This window comes from Taudactylus pleione, unplaced genomic scaffold, assembly GCF_031769625.1.
Source record: "Taudactylus pleione unplaced genomic scaffold, aTauple2 ptg000520l, whole genome shotgun sequence".
Lineage (NCBI taxonomy): Eukaryota > Metazoa > Chordata > Amphibia > Anura > Myobatrachidae > Taudactylus > Taudactylus pleione.
In genome coordinates, this window is record NW_028284922.1 from 7698300 (window position 1) to 7724449 (window position 26150).

General features: G+C 45.3%; 1 protein-coding gene across 2 annotated transcripts in view; it reads left to right on the plus strand.

Annotated features, from left to right (window-relative positions):
- FAM184B (family with sequence similarity 184 member B) overlaps window positions 1–24890 on the plus strand; it is a 112703-nt gene extending 87813 nt beyond the window's left edge. Inside the window, exons 7-14 of one of the 2 annotated variants that reach the window (XM_088450634.1) lie at window positions 483–595; window positions 2910–2988; window positions 7580–7755; window positions 9618–9761; window positions 17747–17861; window positions 20013–20120; window positions 22455–22657; window positions 24669–24890. In XM_088450634.1, coding sequence (XP_088306760.1) covers window positions 483–595; window positions 2910–2988; window positions 7580–7755; window positions 9618–9761; window positions 17747–17861; window positions 20013–20120; window positions 22455–22657; window positions 24669–24759 — 1029 coding nt within the window. In that variant the 3' untranslated portion in view covers window positions 24760–24890. The remainder of the gene's footprint in view (window positions 1–482; window positions 596–2909; window positions 2989–7579; window positions 7756–9617; window positions 9762–17746; window positions 17862–20012; window positions 20121–22454; window positions 22658–24668) is intronic. The other variant, XM_088450635.1, reaches the window with a different exon arrangement.
- Window positions 24891–26150: the final 1260 nt, after the last annotated feature.

Here is a 26150-nt window from a genome sequence, read left to right on the forward strand (position 1 = left end):
CGCCCCCAGCAGTCTGCGCACGTCTTACCCACCCATACTCCACTCAAGATGGCGTCCCGTACAGTGGAGTTATTTTGTAGGTCCTGGGAAATTTCAGACTGGCGGTAATTAAGCAAGTGTCCGAATGCTGCCCCCCAATAAGGGGTGCTCCTAGGCATGTGCCTCACATGCCTAATAGGAAATTCCCCACTGATTAAAGACTATTCTGTGTAAAAATTTGCAAAAATTGGCACCAAAATGTGGAAAAATGTTGAATATTAGTTATTCTTGTAATATTATACTAAATATGATTACCCTTAACCAAATATGTCCTCAGTGTTCTCTCTCAATCCTGTACAGCTGGCTGTCATGTCAGGAGGGAAATCCATTCGATCTCCTGGTATACATCTGCACATTTTTGGGCTAATAGTACATTACAGTACATCTGTGGTATATAAAATAAAATACGTACAAAAAGTTATGTTCAGTGTATTCTGTTTTAGCAGAATAAAACTATTCTACAGCAGTGTGAATTATCCAGCCCGTTGAAGACTAGTAGGGAAATGAAGACTGATGTAAGACTGTCACCAGAATCCAGAATTAAGGAGAGCAAAAGGTAAATTTTGTAATGGCAAACTGTACCATTGCTAAATGCTGTTCTTAGCCAAACCTAATAAAGATTTTGCATGTGTTACTCTAATGGGGGGTATCCACTTGATGATATACAAATGACAGCACGATTACGACATTGCAATCGTGTTGTCATTTGTATAGCTAGTGATGAGCCTAGACTGAACCTGAACTTTCACTCGTTCAGTCCCGGCACATCCCTCATCCCCGCACATGCTGAACCTGACGAGATCGTCAGGTTGACCTGCATGTGCGGGCGATGTCGGATGTCAGAAGCGACCAACGGACACGCGCATCGCTAGTCGCTTCTGACCAAAACATGCACGATGCATGCGCGATTTGCAAGCGATTGCACGATAACGATGTCGTTATCGTGCAATCGCTTGGCTAAATCGCTAAGTGGATACCCCCCATAAGGTTTTTATCTGGCCAGCGTTAGGGAACGTTGTTATCCAACAACATCACCTGCTTGTTTGGTTGTTACCATTTTGGGACTCAGAACAGTCTGTAGCTAATCTGATGCTTGGTAATTCCTCAGCAACAGGAGATGAGTGTGATGATCAGACATAGGCAGTTATGGAAAATATATTGCCCAAAATAAGCATGCAGTATGTAGCCAAAACTGTAACTATAGGCAAAGGAAATTCCCAAATTATGTAAAAATATATTATAAGTACATGATTTCCTGCAGCTATTATTTTATCAGATGGCACTCCCGGGTGCAGGCGAGAGAGGGCGAGTCTCCCAGACTGGCCGCCACTTGTGCATCCACTCGCTTACCGAGTGTATGTGGGCTGTCCGCGGGTGGGGGCATGACGTGGTTCACACCGAATCACGTCATCGTAGCCCCACCTACTGCTTTACAATGCTGGTAATCCATCTCCATTGCCGCCTTCCATGCCCCCTGCTGCGCTAACCTGCCTGCCCCCTCCCGAAATCTGCATTCACCGACACAGACCTGGCCTCGTCCCTCCTGGAAAACTTTGGGAATGGTGCGGCTTCGGGGGTGACATGCTGCGGCTTGGGGGGCTGCGAGCAAGATCACAGGACCCGTTCTGCACATGTGCAGAATGGATAATGCGGATGCGCAAACCCTAAACCATCGGTTATGTACGCTAGCCATCGGGTTAGTGTAAATATCTGAATAAAGCCCTCAGTCTGCATTGCTGCTAAAGAGTTGTAGTCTTCACAGAAGAGTCAGCACAGGAGACCGTTGGGGAAATTGGGGTGCAGCACAGAAAAAGCTTAGTATATGCATGAAGTGGTCTTTGGGGGTCATTCAGACCCGTTCGCGAGCAAAGGACGCTCGCAAACGGGTCGATGTTGCCCCACTGCGCATGCGCACAACGGAGGGAGCTCCGTCGTGCGCATGCGCGAGACCCGGATAGCGACGGGCTCTCCGTCGCTCCGGGTCTCGCACCAAAGGGGGCGTGCTGTGGATGTTGATTGACAGCACGCCCCCTTTGGTGGGCGTGCCGGGGGCGTGACTGCCAGACGGAGGCATTCCAATGGGAACGCCTACCGTCTGAGTCCAGCCCCACTGACATCAGTAATGATGTCAGTGGGAGTGATTCTGGCTCTGATAGAGCCAAAATCACTCCTGGGCTTGCGGAAGCGAGACCCTACCGCAGGGTCTCGTCGCAAGCCCGATGGTCGCGATGGTCAAAGACCATCGCGACCATCTTTTTGGCCGCTCGCATAAGCTGTGGGTGGTCACCCACAGCTATGCGAGCGGCCAGGAGGCCGCTCCAAATTCAAATCCTGATTCAGAGTGAGTGCTCTGGTCAGAGCGTTCAGCTCTGAATCAGGCCCTTTGTGTCCAGTTCTGGAACCAGGTCTGCTCTAATAGGTGTAACTGAGTCTATCTATACACTTCAAGACAAATTTGGGGCCTCTCTAAGGGAGGGTACACATCAAATGATCCTGAATCGTGGCTGACAGGACGACTGATGTACCAATACATTGCTCAACCGTACACACAGAATTATATAGCACACAACCGCACAATATATATCGTTCAGTGGCCGCATCCAGGAGCATGTTATCAGCCACAAGATTGTCACATCTGCTATGCAAAACACCAGATGTGATAACCCGATGTTGGTGAGCTGGAGCGCGTATTCATGGGTACACATCAGACCACGTGTCTGATATGTCGCTCCAATCCGCGGAGTCGGACGACATATCGTCTAATGTCTACCCACTCTGAGTTTGACTCACACTTATGGCAAAATAATATGTAGGATGTAGTACTATTCAGTGATAAAATAACTAAACATTTTCTACAATTCTTCTTTTAGATGTGAATGTGTTTGTCCATCCAGCCCAAATCCACCATTAAACACTTCAAGAGAATCTGAAAACGCTTCTGGACATCAGGTAATGTGAAGACTATTACTTATGTCATTCTTTGGATTTCGGCTTGCATACAGCATACCTGATCTAGAGCCAAGTAGAAAGTAAAATATCCATCCCCCTGTCACACTGCACACACCACCTTGGCACCTAGCCACCTATGGCATAACACTGCAGGGACCCCAATTCAGCAGACAGGATGCGAAAAGCTGTCGGGTCAACCTGTGATCAGCATTAAAGAGTCAGAGCTGACCCATAAAATGACAGTGGAATAGAGGCAAGTGAGTGGAGAGCAGCTTTTGACATGAGGGAGAGTTAAGATGGAAAAATTGGTGCCTCAGGCGTCTTAATGTGGGACAGCAGAGATGGAACTGGACAGAGCGGGAGAGAGGTATAAGGGGCAGTATAGAGCAAGGGGCCGGGGTATAGAGTAGGGGGCAGGGTGGGACATACCAGATTACAGAGATGGAACAGACCCTAACCAGGGAGGACCTGCTGTGAACTGGTAAGGTAAGTATAGCAACGGGAGGGAGGAGACGGGTCCTTTACTAGAACATTATAATCAGAGAATATTCTTTTATATAAACAGTAAAATATTTCATAGCAAAAAAAAGAAATACTTCAAAAACTGCCAAATTCTCATAATGTGCATAGCAAGCCTGGGTGGGACACAAACGCTGGATGTCACTCCCAGTAATAGACTCATCAGTTGTCGCACAGTATCTTCCTTTTGTCTCCAGTTGCATCTGTAGACAGAAACCATTAACTTCTATTCTCTGTTGTTACAAAAATGCAGCTCTTTTCTGACCAGCTACAAATCATTGTATATAATCGAGTTAAACTCATGAAAAATCCCCCCCAAAAAGCTGACATTTTTAAATCTCTCGACTTCGCAAGACACTGACCCAATATTTTCAATGTTTTTACTAGAAAAGGTTAGATGTAATGTAGATGTAATGGGCGCAGAGTTCCCAGGTTGCCAAAAACACCCCAGAAATACTTGCTGGAAAAACAACTAAAGAATAGAGGTCCCTCTGGCTGGAGTAATAGTGCAGGTGCAGTAATCTGGCCCGAACTTTTGAGAATCAAAAATAAAATGTGAAAAAATAGAAGTGCAGGCTTACTTACCCCTTCACCCAATAGCTCCAGGCCATACAGCATCAAATCCAGTCCCATAGGGAGGGTGGGCCGGACAAATGTGTTTGTCTTTGCACAGACCAGAGGTTCCCAAAGTCAGTCCTCAAGGCACCCTAAAGCTGCATACACACGTAAAGATTTTCTCCATCCAACTAGTTGATTGGTTGGAATGAAAATCTGGTAATGTATGGGAGTAAATGATGATCAGCAATTTGCTCCTAAATTACAGAACACAGATGAAAATGGTCATCAGACAAGTTTGTTAAATGTTTGATCTAAACAATTTGTTCAAACAACAGTTTTTGTCCATTTTCCGGCGTTTGGGAGCAAATTGCTGATTGTCATTTGCTTTCATATCTTACCAGATTTTCATTACAACCAATCACTAGTTGGATGGTTGGACAGAAAATCGTTACGTGTGTATGCAGTCTAAAGGCCCCCATACATCAGAGATTGATTGCAGCAATTGTGCAATCTGCAATCGATTGAAAAAGGGAAAGATTTTTATACACAATCGATTGCAAATTGCACGATGGCTGCAATCAATCTCTGATGTATGGGGGCCTTAACAGTCCAGGTTTTAAAGATATCCATGCTTGACCACAGGTGACTTAATTAGTAGTAGTACGTCAGTCGATTTGATTCAACCACCTGTGCTCAACCATGCATATCTCTAAAACCTGAACTGTTGGGGTGCCTCGAGGACACGTTTATTTTGCTTATTGATCAAAAGACCATATTTTTATCCAGTAGATAAACAATGAATCATGTATCACAATGTTATTAATAGAGATGAGCGATATTGCTGCATAGCTTTGAATAAATTCCACGTAAAAAACCTTTGCACACTGTACTTGTGGATTCCCATTTCTCAGAGTGTGTGGTCTGTGAATAGAACCATTTTGCACAGATAATGGTTTATTCCAGCACAGACAATGGTTTATTCCGGCACAGACAATGGTTTATTCCAGCACAGACAATGGTTTATTCCGGCACAGACAATGGTTTATTGTAGAAGAAAAAAAAAACATGGTCTCCTTGCAATAGGAAAATGTACTTTACAGCCTCAACTCTTCTGACCTGTTCTCTCTGTACCATGTCCTCTTCCTCCCTGATCTACTGGAGCATTTCTGTCACATTGTCCTCTGTCCATGCTCTGCTTGGTGCCCTATATGAAAAGGTCACTTCTATAACCTGCAAACGAGGTCAGTAGTGCGGTGCCAAGGTAGACATATAAGTCACTCATATATATTTAACACTGGCCTAGATTTGTGGAGCATCTCATGTAAAAGACCTGTGTTTTTCAATGGGGTAAGGAAATAAGCAGCTTATAAACAATGTGCTAAATATATCAGGCACAGGCACGTAATAGTGAAGGTAGATGAATTATAATGAAACAGAGACAGCTATTTACATTGTGTTTAATTGTTAGTTTCTTCTATGACTTAGCTCTCTACCTTTACTTTTAACAGAATATACTGTATGAGACTTCAATATTGCCAGCCCTTACTGCAGATCATCCTGTCTGTTTTTGTACACAACACACACATTTATGTTGCTTATTGATCAAAAGACCATTTTATTATACAGTAGATAAACAATTAATCCTGTATCACAATGTTATTAATAGAGATGATCGATATTGCTGCATAGCTATGAATAAATTCCACGGAAAACCTTTACACACTGTACTTGTGGATTCCCATTTCTCAGTTTAAAAAGTGTTCTGCAAAATGGTTCTATTCACAGACCACACACTCTTTGTCTCATTTTTCTCATGACCATGTATTCTCTTTGCACTCTCCGCCATGGAAGAGGTTTGTCCTAATGCGGTGGATACACACTATGCGATATATCATTCGTACAGCTGACAAACAATCTATCGCTGGGTGCGTTGACTCCTGTGTACACATTATATTTCTATGTAGCGTCCTTCACAGATATATATCTAGTCAGCCGTAATATATCTGGCAGATATATCATGCGCATCTGCTGGTATGTACGGGCGAACCATCGACTGACTGGTTATACTGGCCACAGGAACCACCGACACGGACATCACATCTGGACGAGCAAATTTAAATGCCCGTTGAGTTGTGATGTCCGGCAAGACACATCGAGCAGCTGAAGTAAGTATTGTATGCTTACCAAAATGGTTGCTCGGTCTGTGTGAAGGTCGGTCAGTAGCTGGGTCGCTCAGATGTGTACCCAGCATAACAAGGCCACCATAGAGAAATATATTATTATATCTCAATAGTGATGATAGAGATGTTTAAAGAGCTGAGCAGTGAGTTGTGTCTAGATTTACACATTTTGCCAATTTATTCTTAAGCTCTCATGCAGTGCTGGAACAAGACGTGAACGTTGTGTAGAGTAAGTGCAATTTTAATGCGGTGATCTGAACTCTGTGTGATGGAGTAGGTCGATGGAATTGATAAACTGTTAGAAAATGTTATATTAAGGGGGCAACAGAAACTATTTAAACCAAGGGTGCAAATATTTTTGTAACCATCAAAATCACATTAGTGAATAAATTGGATATTATGTAGTACTTGTCTAATTAAAGAACCTTAATTGATTACTTGAATTGGAAAGAGGAACTCATTTCCATGTGTCCAAATATATGAGATGAGGAGGGGATCACACATGTGAAGTGGACATATTCTTTTAACAAAACACTTCAAAAGATAGTCTCCATATCGGGTGTTAAGCTTCTGTTCATAGCAGACAATGGGGTAGATGTACGAAGCCCAGAAGCGGTATCAGCGCACGTTATGTGCGCTGATACCGCTTCTCCCCAATGTATGATTGGGGGTCTGGGCGGTAAATGACAGGGGCGCTATGCGCCCCTGTCATTATCGGCGCTGCTATCTACAAGATAGCAGCGCTGATAGCCTGGGCTATGTACGAACGGTCAGATCGTCTGACCGTTCGGCCGGCTGTAGCTGTCGTTATCGACAGCTACAGCCTGGCGCTAGCCTATCCCCACAGCAGGGACAGCGTTGTCCCTGCTACGGCGGCTGCCGGCTCCAGGCTCCATGCGGGGATCTCGCGATACTTGCGAGATCCCGCGCATGCTCACTGGAGCCGGCCACGACAGAGACACAGCGCATCAGCACTAGGCTGATGCGCTGCTGTCTCTAGCGGGTAGTGCCGGAGGGGGGAGTTAACGCTCCCCCTCTCCGGCCGATGAGATGTTTATACATCTCATCGGTAGTGCTTCCTGCTTTGCCTCGGTAAAGAGGCGAAGTGGGAAGCGTTATAGCGGCATGTTAAGTGCCTCTATAATACATCTACCCCAATATCACAGAACACACAACAGCCTGTCTATACAACATAATTACATAGTTACAGAAATACATTTTACATTATTATAGCATTAGTGGTATTTCAAAAGGGTTTTTATTTAGTGTGACCTGAATATTTTTGTTCTCATGTGGGGGGAAAGTTTTTCTCTCACTTATATGCTCATTCCTAGGAAGAAAATTCACAGAATCATTTAAAAGAAGTAAACGCTCAGCTGGATAAATGTGAGAAAGAGATGTGCAGGCTGGAACAGGAGAATGCAGCCTTGAGGGACTCCGTGGAACTGCTGAGCAAGGAGATAACAATATCCCAGCAAGAGGCATTGGGGCTGAAGGAAAAACAGGACAGGTAGAAAGAGAACAGTGCCGCTGTGCATGAACTTTTCTGCTGTATTTAATAAAGAACATTCATCTTATTGTGATTTAGAGATTTCAGCTGATGGGTATCCGGTAACTTTCTACTAATGTTCCGAATACGTAATTAACAAAAATTCTAACTCTGCACCAGTGGTAAAATCAGAGAATTAATCTTTGATTAGCTGTACTGTGCCCTATACTACAACCCGGGCTTTCCATACCCCAATAGATTGTAAACTAATGGTGCGTACACACTGGGCGATAAAGTGGACGACTGAACGATATCGTTATCGTTCAGTCGTCCATTTTTAACCCCAAAAAGATGAACGATGATGACGACGCGCGTTCCCGCGGGTCGTTGGTCATCAGCGTTCATCGGGCTGACATGCAGGCCAATCTGACGATCTCGTCAGGTTGCTGCATGTCAGGGAATGGGGGAGAGAGCCCGGCGCTGAACGATATCGTTAATGATATCGTTCAGCGGCTGTGCTCAATGTCATGAACGACATTGAGCACAGCCTGCCGGGGACAACACTACACGATATCGCTCATGGAGCATATCGTGTAGTGTGTCCCCACCATAACAAGCAGGGCCTTCCTACCTATATATCTGTCTGTTATTACCCAGTTTTGTTCTATTAATGTTTCCAATTGTATAGTGCAACAGAATATGTTGCGCTATATAAAAAACTGTTAATAAATAAATAATACCCTATATAGCTGGGAACATCCTCTGACATTAATGGATGCAGGAAAACTTCACAAACTTGAATTCTGTTTCTTCTTTTAATTCTAATACAATACTATATACATTAACCAATCAAACTTTTTAACCACCCATTTCATGAGCAACCTATTCACTTACCCATCAGCTCCGTCACTGTCAAGAACCGCAAATGAGGAAGTCCTGTTGTAGGGCTCGATTCAGGGTTGTACGCTGTTACTATAGCTAGCATGTGCTAATGCAGCAGGAGTCAGTAGACGCCTCCCACATGCTTGTGAGATCTGCAGCTGCGTCCAAGGATGCAGCCATCGGATCATTTGAGACAACATCAGCCATCTGAGTAACCCACAGGTTACTCAGATCAGGCTACGGCTTTGGGAAACTGCGAGCGATCTCACAGTTGAAGATCGGCACATGCGCAGTACAGATCCTGCACATGCGCAGATCTTCTAACATCGGAGTAGTACGCAAACTATCGGGATTGCGTACTGCTCTGAATCAGGCCCATAATTGGGACAAATAGGTATGCAAAAGGTGTCCCTTTACTAGCATAGGGCAAAGCCTAATGTCCACCACCTATGAGAATATGCAGAAACCTTCTGAAGGAACCGCTAAGCACAGAATATACCCCAGAAATGTTAATATTTCACAGCTTTGAATCTCATTTAAATCATTTCGACCTACAAAATCAAATCTCATTTTTACATAGGGGAGAAAAAGGAGGCAGACGAGTAATCCCAGCTTGCATTTTGCACCAATCAACTGCTTCCATCTAAAGAAACAAAGTTTTACACCTCCCTGTACTTCACATAAGAGACAAAAGCATTTGCCCCAAAATATAGAAATTGCATCATAAAGTTTTGTTTTATTCCACTGTGGTTCTTTTTTTATGCATGTTTGTAAATACCAGTAATTAGCACTTGTGCTCTGGAAATATTGCTAGGCAGGGTGCTGTAACTCATTGTAACCAGTTTCTAATTGCAGTTTTTTTCTTTACATTTTATAAAATGAAGTCAAACATTGTACAGCCTTTTTTTCCTTTTTATATATGTCCTCAACGGTATAAAAAAAATAGCATTTAATGTGTGTTTGACATTTGCATTTTTTTAAATATTTTCATGTATGGAAAGAAATCAAGAAGAATTTAAAGTTAATCAGAAAATGGGAATAGACTCATTAAGACAAAGTCACCAGCAAGAAATCCAGTCAATGGTGTCCAACTTCAGCAGCTCTCAGACTTTTCTTCAGGCGAAGATAGTTGCTTTAGAAGCTGAGTAAGTTCAATTGCAGATATGATTTATAAGTACAGTCGTATTTGTATGAAACTTTCATTCCTTACTGCAGACTTAGGCACCATGTGGTTCTCCTTCTGCCGTGGTACACACATCACTGCTTGGCACTCCAGCAACTAGGATTTGTAGCTCAGCAATAGCTGGAGCCACTTGCTGTCTACTCCTGCCTAATTCAGCCTACAGACTGTGATTGGCTTGTTTTTAATACAGCTTTGAAGTTCAGCTAATAACTTACAGAGGAACATAATTGTTCATCAGCAGTAGAGGTGCCCAAAGTTGTATCTCAGATTACCTCAACTCACCTCATCAAACTTGTTCTAAAGTTTAAAAATACACCTGGACTTAGGGCCTGATTCAGACCCACTCGCGAGCGGCTGTCCGCTCGCAAGTGGGTCGATGTTATGGACTGAGCATGCGCACGACGGAGGGAGCTCCGTCGTGCGCATGCGCCAGACGCGACGAGCGAAGGAAAGTCCTTCGCTCGTTGTGTCTGATCAAAGGGGGCGTGCTGTCGATGTTGATTGACAGCACGCCCCCTTTGGTAGGCGTGCCGGGGGCGTGCCTCCCTGACGGGGGCGTTCCCACTGGAAAGCCTCCCGTCTGAAGCCGGCCCACTGACATCACTAGTGATGTCAGTGGGAGTGATTTTGGCTCTGATAGAGCCAAAATCACTCCGGAGCTTGCGGTTGAAAACCTCAACCGCAGGCTCCGGCTCGCAATTTCGATGGTCGCGATGGTCTCGACCATCGCGGCCATCAAAATGCACGCTCGTATAGCCTGTGGGTGGTGACCCACAGCTATACGAGCGTCCAGAAGGACGCTCCATTTTCATGGAGGCCGGCCCTCATTCAGAGCGTGCGCTCTGCTCAGAGCGTACGGCTCTGAATGAGGGCCTTAGAGTGGAGATGTTTCTACAACAGGGTCCATAGGGGGTCCATAGGGGTTCCCAACCTATATCCGGGCACCACACAGTTAAAGCTTTTAGCTCCCAGGATGCACTGGGGTCCATTCTCTCTATAACCCCACCCCCAAGCTAGAGGCACCTCAGTTTAAGTTGGTGCCCGGCCGGAGTCGGGTCACCGTTAGCGCAGGGGGAGCTGATTAGCAGCCCCTTAGCTTATTTTATTTTTTTAGGGATCTGGGGATCTCAGCGGGACCCCAGAGTCTGTACTAGCCGGACTCTGTGGGCGCCCAGGACTGCTGCCGGACCCATGGGGAGCAGGTAAGGTCGTGGATCACCGCTTGCGGTGATACGCGCATTTCAAATGCAGTCCTGTGCCTCCGGTCTCTGGGGACAGACCGGAGGCGCCGGGAAGTGGCGGCGGGCCCCCCATACCCCGTGTGTCCACTAGACCACCAGGGACTTAACGATCGGTGCAGGGAGCCGGTGTCCCGGGGGTTAATAGCCGGCCAGGGGAGCAAGCCTTCCCTGTTACAGCGGCTCCTCCCCTCAGCTCAGCGCGCCTTTCAGTATTATAGTCTGGCATCGCTGAGCTGCTTCCTCCGCGGGCCACGCTTCTTCTGAGGTCTCCAGGCGGCCATTTTCTATGTGCAGCAGCAGAGCTCCGGAGATGGCAGTGAGTCCAGTCCCCCTGCGTACCTCACCATCAGGTCAGTGTACAGAGCGCTGTACCCTTCCCAGACACTGAATCTGGGTAAGTTGAATGCAGTGACATAGTGCAGTATATTATATGACATGTTTATGTACATATGTATATATCTGCATGGTATGTGACTTATGCTAGTGCTGACTGTATTTTATTCTCTCACCTGTCAGTATATATCTATCCCTTTTCTTTATCTGCCCTAATACAGCTGTACTTAGGGTGGTTCTGAGACCTCACATTTATATACATGTTAATATTTGTGAGGTTTGTCACATACTGTTGCGTGCTGCACGTTGCCATATTTTAGATGGAACTGTGTGTTGCATACACTAAAAATGGGTCCCTGCAGCTAATTTTTGGCATCAGTCAGGATCAGTATAGCGCTGCTTGATATTTCCGCCAAGATTGGTCAGATATGTCTGACCAGGAGATAGAGCGTTATACTGCACCCATTTTTACTATCCTGCAAGTCATGTGCTGCAGGTGTTAGTGCGGAGGATTTGACTCATAAAGGGTTCTGTATGTGGTGTCATCTGGTGCCGGCCCCTTTTACGACCCCCTTGGGCGGTTTGTTTTCTCGGGATCCTCTCAATTGCGGATCGCCGGGCGGGCCCCATTGTTGTACCTCACTTGGGGTTACTTCACCATACTGCCCTTTTCATCTCAGGGTATCTCGCAGTTTCTTGCACTCTTCCCCTGTGACACAGACTACCGCTCCCTGCAGGGGTTTTCCGCAGTATATGAATTCCCCCTGGTGCCACAATAGTCTATCATTCCCCTTGCAGGGATTACCACAGCCACCCTGGGTGGATGTCGTTTTCTACGAAACGCAAATTGGCGTGGTTGACGCCTGTGGTTACTTCCCAGTTGGCTCTGCCGTGAACTGGATACTGTTTTGGGCTCTTTCCCTCTTACACGGGGGGAAGCCTATTTCAGGTATTATTATCCCTGCTTTAGGGCTGGTAGCAGGTCCATTCTGGTTAGAGTGAATGTTGACCTGCACCTGTATCATACACCCTCAGTCTAACATGCCTTCGGGTTCCCTGTTGCTGACTAGCGGGTAGATCGCATGGCGGGACTCTGGCTGTTGCCAGATATGAGTTATTACAACAGTGTTTGGCCTCCTGTCCCAAATTCCCTGAGGGTCATCACGAGCCCCTCCTGGGGTGGATGGGCGTGTAACTCGTCTGATTACAGACGTTACTACGCCTCCCATTCCTGCGTGGTCGGATTCTTCGGATCCGTAGGTGGTAACTCTGCCTGAAATCAGTATACTCGCTTTTAGGGGTTGTTACCCATCCTACCATGGCTATAGCATGGTTGGTTAATACTATTGCATACTGAGCTGATGCATTTGTAACGTTTTTTCCCCTCCAACACGTCTGGGGTTCAAATGTATTTGGTCGCTCACGTAATATATGCAGTTGTCATAGGTGGCAATGCCTATATTGGATACCAGTCTCCTAACCTTCAGAGTTCCGGCTGCGACTGTATCCTCCGTAATACCCTATGGCTGCGCTCTGGGAATGCAGAGGTGCAGATACCATCTATAGGGTAGATCTTGTTTAGTCCTGACCTTGACAAGATTGTAGTAACATTGGCAGTATTACTAACGACAAGTTTACCACCTTCAGCTATGCCCACTACAAGGCCTCAGATTAAGTCTGTTAAGTCTTTTTGTCCTCTGGGTCAGCCTAAAGGTCTGTTTCTTCGTAGACTGTCGGCCTCTACAAGGGCTGACATATCCAGTACCGAGCAGGCCTGGACTGCGAGCCGATCCTGCTTCTGAACCTACGGATATATCTTCAGCCTGACGAGACAGGCCTACCACTGGGAGATACCGATTTTCTCAGTTCGCCCGGTACTAGTGTCAAGTTGCCGCGGCTATGTGGGTAGGAGGGTACGCCCTCTCTTTGCTCAGGCGGCCTCTTTACATGTGATGGTACGCGGGCCCTTATTCAGACCCGAACAGGGCCTTACAAATCCAGAAAGCTATACAGTTGTTGTGGTAAGCGGAGCTAATTAGGCCATCCCCACTTTCTCAGCAAGGGACTGGTTATTCTGCTTTCTTTCTGGTGCGGTGGCTGAATGGTCCTCTTTGGCCTATTCTCTGTCTCAATTCCCTGAACCAGTTCCTAAAGCTACCTGGGCTCAGGAGGCAATCCCTATGCTCCATCATACTATGTTTGGAACCTGGGGACTTTATGGTATCACTGGATATACATTGACGCATGCCTACGGGTACTTACAGAGACCTTTCATCAGCAGGGACTGAGGTTTGCTGTATCACAGCAACACTTACAATTTTTCGGGCTCTGCCTGTTGGGACTGTCCTCAGCCCCACGGGTTTACCAGCGTTTTGGATTTTCTGACAGTTCTCCTGTTCAGTATATCCCAATGCTCCTGTACCTGGACGGCCTCCTGCTCTTAGCGGGATCACCGGGGTACTTTACAGCCAGATCAGGATGACCGTGGCTTCTTCAGGGTGCAGACGTTTAATCAACGGGGAAAAAGTCCTCCCTGCATCCCTCTCTGGGTATTCTTCATCTAGGAGCCCTGCTGGATTCTCAGAATCTGAGAATTCTTCTGGCATAAGACAGAATCTCCACTCTTCCATTTGGAGTACATGGATGTCTACGCAGTCGACATATGCCTTTACACTCTGGGATGCATGGTCAAATATTCAGTGTCTGCCTTTGGAAGGGTGGAATGGGCTCAGTTCCATTCCATGCCTTTCCATAATTAGCTGGTCTCCAGATGGAATGAGTTTTTTCTGTCGGATAACTGTTCAAACGATGATGCTCTCTCCGGAGGCAAGTCGGTCCCTTTCCGGGTGGCTAGGGCCATCTCGTCCAGGGTAGTCTTTGCTATGGACACTGTCTGGTTCGCATCCATTTCAGTGCAGTTGGACGTCTGTCGATTCCACCCTGTCAATTAACTTGTTGGAACTTTAGCCTGTCTTGGGCCTTCACTCTGGCATAACTCTTGTTTCCCTGTGAACCTGAAAAGGTTCAGTCCGACAGGGTCAGGACAGTGGCTTCCTTTTTAGCAACACTGTTCGTTGGGTGGCAATGACAGGTATGTCACATATTCGGACATAGTCCGAGGGTCTCCTCCTGACGATCTCGGCAGCGTTCATTTCAGGAGCTCTCCATTGGGAAGCGGGAGTCCTCAGCCGTCACGACGTGCATCCCGGGGACTAGTCTCTTCCCCAAGAGAGGTTTCATCTCTTGGTGAGCAGGGGGGGCCCCCCTGAGGTGACCCTCATGGCCTTCTGACTTTATCACACTATGGTGTTACAGTCCAGCTCTGGGGATTCTGAAGCAACCTTCAGTGACTCTTTGTCGGTGAAGTGGTCCTTCCACTTTGTGTACCTGTGTTCTCCGGTCTCCCTTCTTCCTCGAAGTCTTTGGAAGTGTTTCAATCGAGACGGAGATGCTTTCCTGCTGGTGGCTCCTGATTGCCCCAGATGTCAGGGGTACTTGGATTTTCGGAGTCTCTCCATCAATACTCCATTCCTGATGCTTCACTGCCCGGACCTGTTGTCTCAGGGTCCTTGGTTTTGCCTTGGACCTGGGTCATTTGTCTTTAACTGCTTCCCTACAGTGATCTTACGGCTTCCCTGGATTTGTCATCGTTGGAATGATTAGAGCACATAGATCAGCTTTTGCTGGGACCTACCACAAACTGTGGCAGCCATTATTCTTATGGTATTGTACCTGTCGATACGATCCTCCGGTGTCCAGGATTTCCAGATATTCTGGCATTCCTTCCGGCTGGCTTGGGTTTCACCCTCGGCCTGGCCTTCCTGACAGTGCGGATCTCTACACTGTCAGTATGGTTAAGATATGGAATTGCTCCACTCTGGTATCCAGTTCATCCTTTGGAGTGTTTTCTGGATTATGCCTCCATTTGTCCTCCCTAGGGACTCCTTGGGAGTTAGTAGTGGTTCTTCGTTCCCTCTGGGACAGTCAATGGAACCGCTGGTTGTGATAGCCATTACATGGTCTATTGCTTAGGCTCTCTCTTTCTCTCAGGGTGTTTATATTAACCAGGAGAGTGTCTGAATTGGGAGCGTTCTCATGTGGCTCCCTCTTCTGGAGGGCATCATGTCAGGGTGTGAGTTGCTCTCGCCCTGTGTTTCTTCTTAAAGTGGTTTTTAGGTTCCATATTATTCTGGAACTTATGGTACGGCCATTCAGTCCCCAGTCCTCTCGGCTGGTGTGGCCTCATTGACTGTGGTCCGGCCTCTTTGGATTTATGTGATCCGTTCAAGTTCCTTACGGAAATCGGACTCCTTATTGGTGGTTTTCACAGGAAAGGATGGCCGGCCTATAACCAAATGTTGGCTGGATGGCCTTGTATGTCTTCCTCAGGGGCCTATCCATGGGTAGGCCTTTCTGTTGTTAAGGCTTGTTTTTTCTCGGGCCATGTAACCCTCGTGAGCGGCTCGCTGTGGTGCCTCGGCTGTTTTGCCTTACTAGGTGGCCACGTGGTCTTCTGTCCACACCTTTTTAAGGTTCTAGGCATTGGTTTCCTTTGCCTCTCAGGATGCTTCCTTTTTGGCGACAGATTCTCCTCTCAGCACAGGAGCGTCCCCATCCTTGGTTGAACTGCTTTGGGACATCCCCAAGGTCAACCCTGTGGACCCCCTATGGACCCTGAAGTAGAAAACAAGAGATATGGTAAGAACTTACCTTTGTTATCTCTGTTTCTACCAAGTCCATAGGGTCCACAGGGTGCCTGCCCTGATGCACCTAACTTCAAATGGGCTGTGTGGCTGGTCACCGGTTTTCCGTCTCCCATTTCTGTGAGTATGGTTATTGAGTGCTCCAGTTTTCTCTCTCTTTTCCTCTCCTCCTCCGGCCTTTGGCTACTTACAAACTGAGGTGCCTCTGGCTTGGGGGTGGGGTTATACGGAGAGTGGACCCAGTGCATCCTGGGAGCTAAAAGCTTTAACTGCGTGGTGCCCGGATTTGGTTCCCAACCTATACCCCAAGGTCAACCCTGTGGACCCTATGGACTTCGTAGAAACAGAGATAACAATGGTAAGTTCTTACCATATCTCTTGTTTTTAAACTTTATAAAGAGGACAAGTGGAGAAGTTGCCCATAGCAAAAATGACAGCTAGAAACTGACTGGTTGCTATGGGTAACTATTCAACCTGTCTTTTCTTAGAAGGTTTGATACATCTCCCCTTAGTCAGAATGTAGATAACTGCTTTCCTGTAGCTTCTAACATTTCCCTGATGAAAGTAAATTAATAAACCTGATATGTTGAAAGCTACAGATGAGCAGTTATTTACACGTTGACTAATTCCTGGAGCAGTTTTGGTGCCACCCTCGGTTTTGGTTGGGTTTGTCCACTTTTGGACAACTGTATATCCATATGCATTTCCCCAGTTTGGGAAATTGTGCACCCTTGATATCACTTGTAGCTGTGACCCCCAGATCGTACTAGTCATGTGAAGTAGAGATAAACAAAGTTTTCAAAACTCTCTGCACAATATTGACCTCATTCCACAGAATTTCCAACATTTGGGCCTAACTGTTGCCATTTTTATCGACAAAGTGGAATAAATTGACTGTTGTTGTAACTGCTCTTCTCATAGACATGGCCATCCCATGGAAAATGCAATAAAAGTGGATATTGAAGATTGTATTGTCGAGACTTGCTCTCTGAACCATAGCACGGGGTGTAGAAAGGGCAGAGCTGATGAAGCTCGTGCTCCAGGCGCCTGCCTCTGGCCAGGGTGTCGTATATCCGCTATCCGATGAACCCAGAAGGGATTGGGCCACCGTGACAGTTACCACAGGGCCGTTGCCGTGCTCTACTCAGTGGCGCTATGGCTCCTGGCTGTCACCACAAGCTAATTCATACTGGCTGCCTTGCTTCCGGGATTTGCATTCCACTGTGGAACACAAACTTGATTCTGTCATCTGGTCCGGCTAGCGGGCATTTCCGGGTGCCGTTATCCGGGCGATGGACCACTCGAGAGTTGTGCAGTTGCCTCTGACATTGTCCCGTGGGCCGGATACATACTCACTTGCCGATGTCGGGTCCGATGGGGGAGCTACGTATCATGCTGCATTCTGCAACATGGCATTGTTAGCGGTATCCACCGTCGGACCTGCAGTAGGGATCGCACAACATACTGTATTGTCTAGTGTGTACCCAGCTTTAGAATTTCACCCCTTCTAAGATTTTATGAAGACTGGAGAGAAATGAAATGACTTCTTGTACTAGATGTGCCCCATGTTCAGTCTTTTATAGTACTGGAGGCTTCGATGTTATCTTTACTTAATTACATTTAAATCGCTTCTCAGATTACAAGCTGTTTCTATTCTTCTTTAAATACAGGGTGAAAGAAATGGAAGATAAGACAAGGAAACAGCCCCGGCCAGAGGATTTACATCTTATAAACTGTTTGCAGGATAAATTGAATGATAAAGATCAAATTATTAAACATTTATTAGTAAGTTTCATTTTTGCTAGTTCAATAATATTTAAAAACAAATGTTTCTAAAATTTAAAGAAGAAAAATAGGAATAAAGCAGGCATGCCTTAGCATTGTACAAAGACAGTGTACGGAAAAAAAAATATATATCTTATCACTGTCAGTGGTGCACGTGGGGTAGGGGGGATGGGTCTGAGTACCTAGGAAACCCCCCTAAAAAATCAAATATTTTTTTTTCAAAGACTGAGACAGCCTTGTCTCCATCTCTGCACCGGCAGTGAGGCACCCGCGGCGGCAACTGGAAGTGCTGCACATGCGCATCCGCTCTTTAGACAGAGAGCTTTGATCAGCTTAATGATAAAATGCATATAGAATAGTTCCAGGGTACAGTAGCTGGAGCGGTGTCTTATAAAAAGTCGACAGAATGTTGACATCAGAATGTGGACATGGTCTGAATGTAGACACTGACGGAAGGTCGACATGTCAAATGTTGACGCTCACAATGTCAACATTTACATAATGTCGACATTGTTAATGTCGATCATGTAATTTCCTATAGGACTCTTAACTAACCCTAACCTAAACTCTAACTACAGCTTAACCCTATCCCGAAAATCGGCAAAAATTCTGTGTTGACATTGTGTCTGTCAATATTCACAGTGTAGACATTATGTACTGTATGTTGACAAGTACAATGTCCACCTCCTGTCTCTGACCATTTTGGTATTCACATTTTGAACGCATACCAGCTGAAGATCATCTCAATATGAAATTAGTAGGAGGGTGGGGATTTCAAATGTAAGACTTATGTTCGGTGCCGGACCTAGAAAGGGCACTCCAGCACAGGAAAAAGGGGCGTGGCCATCACTCTTGGGGGCATGGACATGCCGGGCGGCCCCCAAGCTCTCCTCTCTCTGTGCATAGATGCCGTCCCCACTGCAGCCTGCGGATGGAGACGGCCCCCGCCATGTTGTTTTAGCCAAAGGGTAAGGGTGCATTATGACCTTTTGAAATCGGGGAGGGGAGCCACACTAAAACAGTTTAGCGGGAACACTACCTATGTATGTGTAAGGTTAGGGTTTGGAGTCGACCTGCACATTGTGAACAAAAATCTTAGTTTATCAATTAATATGAGCAAGTAGAAAGATTGGCAGTGTTGGCCTCAAAATGAGATGTCCAAGATGTTACGAGCAGGCAAAACTATGGATTGTGCTAGTGATATACAGTACTCTTTCATATATATCAGCCACACTTTATTAATTATAGCTAAAATAGGAGGCGGTGCTGTCTGTCTCCAGTATATCACACTTTGGCATTTAGTAGCATTTAAAATGTGTTTTTGTGTGTGTTCTGGCATACCTAGAATAGGTCTAGGGAGCAAAGAGAATCAGGTGGTGAACATTAATCCATAAAGGGACAATTTGAGGATGCCCGCCATATGATAGACAGGGTACCCTGCCCCCTACAGAATCCCCAACAGCAGTCAGAGATGTCAAGGAAAATTGCGTGTTTCTGTCTGGATACCATATACTGTACCACCCGTAGAACACCTTATACAGGATTTCTTTGCTGCTGCTACATATAGAACTTTTATCGACATTTACCCTCACTTAAACCCTTTCCTCCAATTACAACATGTCCCAGGCATCCTACTGATTACAGTGCTAGAAATGAGAGTGCTGCTAGGAGTTGTGGGTAGCAGGAGTTCCAGACTTATACATCAAAGTAGCAAAAATATCATCCCTTCATATTATAAAGGTGTCTAATGTGGAGGGAATAGAAAGAGCAGGAGGTAGGGAGAGAAAACTCCCGTTTCCCAGACCCCAGTGTTAGATCTGTGCCTAGTGCTCCAAAATTCCTGGCATCCATCAATACTACTCGCTCCCCTAAAATCACCATTCACATGGCACAGACAAGAGAAACAGATGCCTGTGGCATTGACAGATTGGTGGTCTGTTCCTTAATTCAGGATGGTTGGGAGGTTTGCACTACTTTAAGTAAAACTTTTAGAAAAAAATATTTATTTAGTAAATATCTCGCAATCATCAAATCAGTAAATGACCCTAATGCCCCATGATATAACAGAACTTGTAAACATTTTAGTTGGTATTATATTACTGTTTTTTCTATGAAGATGCTCAGAGGCTCAACTTGTTTCTTATTTTACAGGAAATACAAAACTTTGATGAAGTTGGGATGCCAATCAACCAAGAAACGCACAGAAGTCAGTCTTTCTCCTGCAATCCCAATGCTGGGAGTTTAACACCCACATTAAAGGTAAGACATTGAGGGCGGGATGCAGCAAGTCGAAAATTGCAGTAAAACCTTGAAAATGCGTTTCTCATATGCACCAAGACTTGGCTGTGGTGGGTAACGCCATCTTCTTGATGGCATTACCCATAGAAGCCTATGGGCTTCTCTCTGCAGAGCGCTGATAGAGGGTTCCAATCGGATCCCTCCCAGCACCCCCTGCAGCACTCCACCGCAAAGGACCGCTCTTACTGACAGAGTGATCCTTTGCGGGGATCGTCATGAATACCGGCGTTACCAATGCCGGCATGTATGCGATGACTGGCGGAATGCATCGCGAGTGCGATGCGTCGTGCATCCCGTCCTGACACTCATACACAAACATACTGTACACTCTAATACTGACAGCAAGCTGGCCGATCGCTCTTCCCAGTGCTATAATTCCTTTTTGAAATGGGGTAAAGAGTCACATATGCAGGATGGAAGTAAACCAGGGGTTCACCACTCTATTCCTCGATACCACCAACAGGTCATGTTTTGTGGATTTCTTTAATCATGCACAGGGGAGTTAAACTATATTGCTGGTTCAGTAATTATCCCACCTTCTTCCACTGGCAGGCGGATGGATGGAAGGAAATGCCATTAGGATCGAGGCACTAGCATAGCCATAAACTAAGGATTTCAAAGAAAAACTGTTCCACACCTGCAAAGATAAAGGGCCTTATACTGAGTCAGACATAAATACAATTTGCTGCTCTTTCTGGCTGCATGTTGCATTTTTCTTTAATGTGCATGTATGTCTTTTTTTGTTTTTCTTACACCTGTGTATACTACTAGGGGACCAGGGCCACTGCAGTAATGGGTGTGCAGACACACACGCAGTGGGCGTACAGATGTGGCCAGTACAGTAAGGGGGTGTAGTCACAAATTGCCACTAAAATGTCCAGCTAAGAGTTGCAAAAGTAGCAGCTGGAGGCAGGATGTGTAGACAGCACTTTATAACTAAGCACCCATTGGGTGAGAGAAGGAAACTGCTGTCCTCTTATAGGAGGATTCTACAATAATAACTTGTGCCTGCTCTCTGTCTTATTTGTGGACGTTTTAGAGCTGTCCACGCCCATAGTGACATCATACTGTACCTGCTCACAATTATGTCGCACATACCTTGCCATGCCCTTAATGAATATCACACCTCAGTTATATTAAGAGAAAAGCTGTGGGTTGAAATAAAGAGTTTATAGAGAAGAAAGTAAATGTCTGTACATACATTAATAAAATAACTGTATTGCATATTGAGTTTTACTAGCATGTTAGAAACTAGGTAGACCTCAGGATCACCTTGAAATGGGGGGAATCCTGTGCTGTCTGGTCAGGGCCAAGTGCCTCTTTAATAAAAATGGTATGGCAGTGTACAGTAGTGTTTGTTTCTTATGTTTTACATAATAAAAGGACTGAACTCACCACATAATAAAAGGACTGAACTCACCAGACTATTACACCACACTGCCCACTGGTGAGAACAGAACATAATCAAAACTGCATCCAACAGGTTTCCTGCATTTTATCTTTCTGTTGCAATGATCTGATGAAATGGGGCCTCCACAAAAGGTGACTCTAATTACAGAGTAGGAGCATTTTGTATGATCGATGAAATTACATTTCAAAGTCCAAGGACAAATACGGAGGCAGAACCTCAAACTGTAATTACATTGGAAGCTTGAAGCTCCATGTACTGTAATCTGCTGCAAACTGCTCTGCAAATTGAGTGGGAGATGTATGAAGGGGTGATATGAGGTGTCTTCTCCCCAATGTATCTTCTCCTCCATGTATTAATGTTGATTTGGGTGTTTAATGACAGGTGCGCTATGTGCCCCCATCATTATCGGCGCTGCTATCTACAAGATAGCGCGACGATCTGCCAGGCAATGTATAAACAGTCAGTAGCTATCCAGTAATACAGCTAAAGCTGTAATTGGCGCATAACATAGCCAATGTTGGGAGAGCGGAGGTCACCAGACAGGTGATTTAATGCTTTCCCATATAGTAAAAAGCCTCTTTCATACATGAGACGGTAGCTGGACACGATTCACCACAAACCAGCGATGAAGCGGGTACAGAAATATAACGCCTGGAGCCAGCTGCATCATACATCTCCCTCTGGGTCCTCCTTTGTGGCGTCCTCTTTTCATTGTGGTACCCAGCAACACAGATAAAAGGGATTACAGGCAAAGAGGGTGAAGTATTCACTGTTACAAAGTTTTGAATAAAGTGGAATTTACCCTTGAATGTGCCTAAGTAAATTGCTGGGTTTCTGTGAAGGCCGTGTAACACCTGGATTGGTGTCATTATTCTGTCTTGTAGAAGAAAAAAATTGGTGAGATACCGACCAGAGTTATTAGTGTCCCTAACTTGGCGGCTTATGAGAAAACCTTTCCAAATAACAGCGTGACTTCCAAAAAGAATATAAATCCTGTCCGAAATTCTCCAAACTTGGATCACAGCGTCAAACCCGGTTATCCCTTCAGACAACCTGTGCAGCTCTTAGATATCATACGTCCTAATAGGTAATGTATGTTCACTGCTATTATTTGTGTACACACCAGTTCTTTCCTGCTAGTTGTGGGACCCTCATAAGCCCTTGTACTTTAGTTCCCAGCATTGTGCATGCTTTATCTGAAATCAAAGGGTTTAAATTTCAGTGTTCTTCAGTTTATAACAATGGGCAATCCTGGGAATCTTTTACAGCTATAATGACACAATCACAATCAGTCACTATGTTTCTTTGCAGTTAATAAATTCCAATATGAAAGATTTGCAAAACAGAGCTGTAAACGAACAATCGTAATATTAATGATTTTATTTATATTCAGTGGCCAAAGTGTAATTTTTTATTATAGATACTGAATGTAACTACCACAATCAATAGTTATATTGGGCCTGATTCAGAGTAGTACACTATTCCGATGTTTACAGAGTTGAGCTATTATCGGCCATCTGCGCATACATCAAGGTACTTTACCATAGTCGCTCGCAGCGACTATTTATTTGCAGTGTGATTGACAGTCAGGAGCATTTGGGGGACGTAATGGGGAGTGGCAACAAGGAATGCAGGCGTGTCACAACCGTTTGAGCTGTGTCACATCCTCTGACTGCGATCCCATATGCAAGGAATATGGCTCCAGGGTCTCACTGCCCACAGCCATTCTGCGTGACCATAGACTTACTCAGGACTGCCACAATCGGATAATCTGCGATCGATGCTGCGTCTGTACACTCTTTATGCAGATGCTTGGATTTGCAAATCCCCAGGTGGGCGTCTCACTACATCTCCCGGGAGCTGCAACATTTGCATATTCCTGCAGAGCAGCTGCGCGCACATACGCAGCGGCAATGCCATTTTAGCATACTGCTCTGAATCAGGCCCATTGCTGATATCAAATTGGTTTTGCATTTAATTATCAAAATATTTTAAGTAAAAAGTAACAGACACATGACAATTCTTTACACACTGGAGGGGAGATGTATCAAACCTCCATTCGAGATAAAGTTGTGAAGTTGCCCATAGCAACCACTTAGAAGCTATTTGGTTGCAATTAGCAACTCATTCACTTTATCTCTCTCAAAGCTACAGTATGATACATCTCCCCCTGTTTCTTCAGGATGTCTATATCCCGACCGCCGGAATCCCAAAGATAAGTAGCAGTGTTATGGGGAGGATTAGGTGTTAGGGTTAGGCACTGGGGGGGAGGGTTAGATTTAGGCTGCAGGGAGGGGAAGATTAGGTTTAGGCACTGGAGAGGGAGGGTTAGGGTAGGGAGAAGGGGGGGTTAGGATACCTACCGGCAGGTGTCTGTATCCTAACCCTGACCACCAGGATCCCGAGGGCCGGCATTCCGTATACATCCCGTTTATTCATGATATGATAAATGCTAGCACTGAGGCAGATCTGTCACCTGCAGACACACAGCTTCACCCTTTTCAGAGTTCATCAGTACAGGAAAATATGTTTCATTCTCTGCATGTGAAGAATTTTTAGAGACTGCCTCAATGGAATTTATTCTATAAAACAAATTTCAGTACTAGAGGTTTTAACTGGCATCAAATAAAATTATTCTAGAACGCAACATCGGAGCATCTGCGAAACCATCAGTCGGCTAAGTGACCATGGGGTAATGCAAGCTGACTGCCGCAGATGCTGAAAAGAGGCCAGAAAATCTCTGTCAGCCGACGGATATCCTGGCCTTGTTACTCCCCCACAACGGCAGCAAAACACTACACCGTTTTGGGAAATGGAGGCTGTTACTGCCCCCTCCCCGAAACGGCAGCAGACTGTCTATCACTGAGAAGTCTGCTGCCAAACTGTGAGCAACATTGCAGACCCGTATGGCACATGCCCATTATGGGTCTGGCACATGCGCATATTACTGAACATTGGGAATCTGGGTAAAGAATTGAGCTGCGTCTGCAGATTAATCACGCCCTCTATACGCAGTTGTGCTAATTATATAGTTGGTAAACTATCCCTTCTGGCTATAAATATTGGGTATTAATTCCATTGATGTTTGTTGTCCCCAGGCGGAATCCTGGCAGTGTTCCATCCAAGACAGAAACAAGAGATCAGGAGTCCAAACGTCCCGAATGGTTTACAAAGTATTTTTCATTCTGAGAAAAGTAGAATGACCAAAACACCCCGCACTCATTTCACTGTCATATGTGTTGTAAATGTTTTTTTTTTATTATTAATATATTGTGAGCTTTTTTCATTATATGAAATCACTTCTTGCTAATAAAATCAGATGAAGGAGTGGATTGGCGTTTATTTCTTACACTAAAGGGGCTGTAAGTGCAACGTTACTTTAAAGTCAAAATATATTGTACACAAAAATTGAACCTGAAAAATTGGGGAAACAAACTTTTATTTTTTTTTTCTGACTAAGGAAACAATGCTGAGAAGATGTGATTTCCAGTGTACACACTCCTCAATTATCTTCCCAATCCGAGGTAGGTAGAAGAGTCAGACCGATCATATACAAACTACATTTCCGGCGCGATAATTGATCATCGTTACCAACAGGTTTTTAAACAATATTTGGCCCTGGGTACTGTGTACACACTGTGCAATAATCAGGACGAACAGCCAATTCTCAGCTGCCCGGTCCGATTATTGCACAGTGTGTAGAAGGCACCCAGTGCCTATTATCGTGAGGAGAGCAATCAGATTGGCTTATCTGATCTGGCTACTACACGACATTTGCTGGTAACAATGAGAAATTATTGTGCTGCAGATGTCAGGTGTCTAGAGATCGGTCTGACATAGTTCAATTAAAAAGTCACCTCAATGATCTTTAGGGACATATATCATTCAGATACATAGGAAGCAGAGATGAGTGGTATGGATTGCTTGGAATCTGAACCCGCTCGAATTTCAGGAATCCGAGTAAATCCGAATGGCAGCACGGGAATTCCCGCCTGACTCGGATTCCATTTCAAGCCAAAACATCATCTGAGCAGCGTCGGATTCTCACAGGGTTTGGATTCTATATATGGTGTTGCGGATGTGACTCTGCGCCATTTCCCTGTTTGGCACGCTGCTGTATGCTGCTCTGTACTCTGCTGTATAGGGTGTCCATACTCAGTCACAAGGCTGTGCTGCTCTTAGTCAGTGTGTGTTTAGGGGATGCATGCTGCTGTATGCTGTGCTGTACTCTGCTGTATATAGGCTGTGCTTTGTCCAGACTCACAAGTGGCTGTGCTGCTCTTAGTCAATGTGTATAGGGGGTGCACACTCCTGTATGCTGTGCTGTATATAGGCTGTGCTGTGTCCAGGCTCACAAGTGGCTGTGTTGCTCTTAGTCAGTGTGTATAGGGGAGAATGCTGCGCTGTACTCTGCTGTATATAGGCTCTGCTGAGTCCATCAGTAAAGACACTCACGTGCATACTGTATATGAGCCCTGTGATTCCACGCAGTTTAAATTAAGCTGCAACATCAAAAAATCAAACTATAAAAATAGATAATTAAATTCTATTATTTATACTGTTTGGTGCGCTTTACCCTA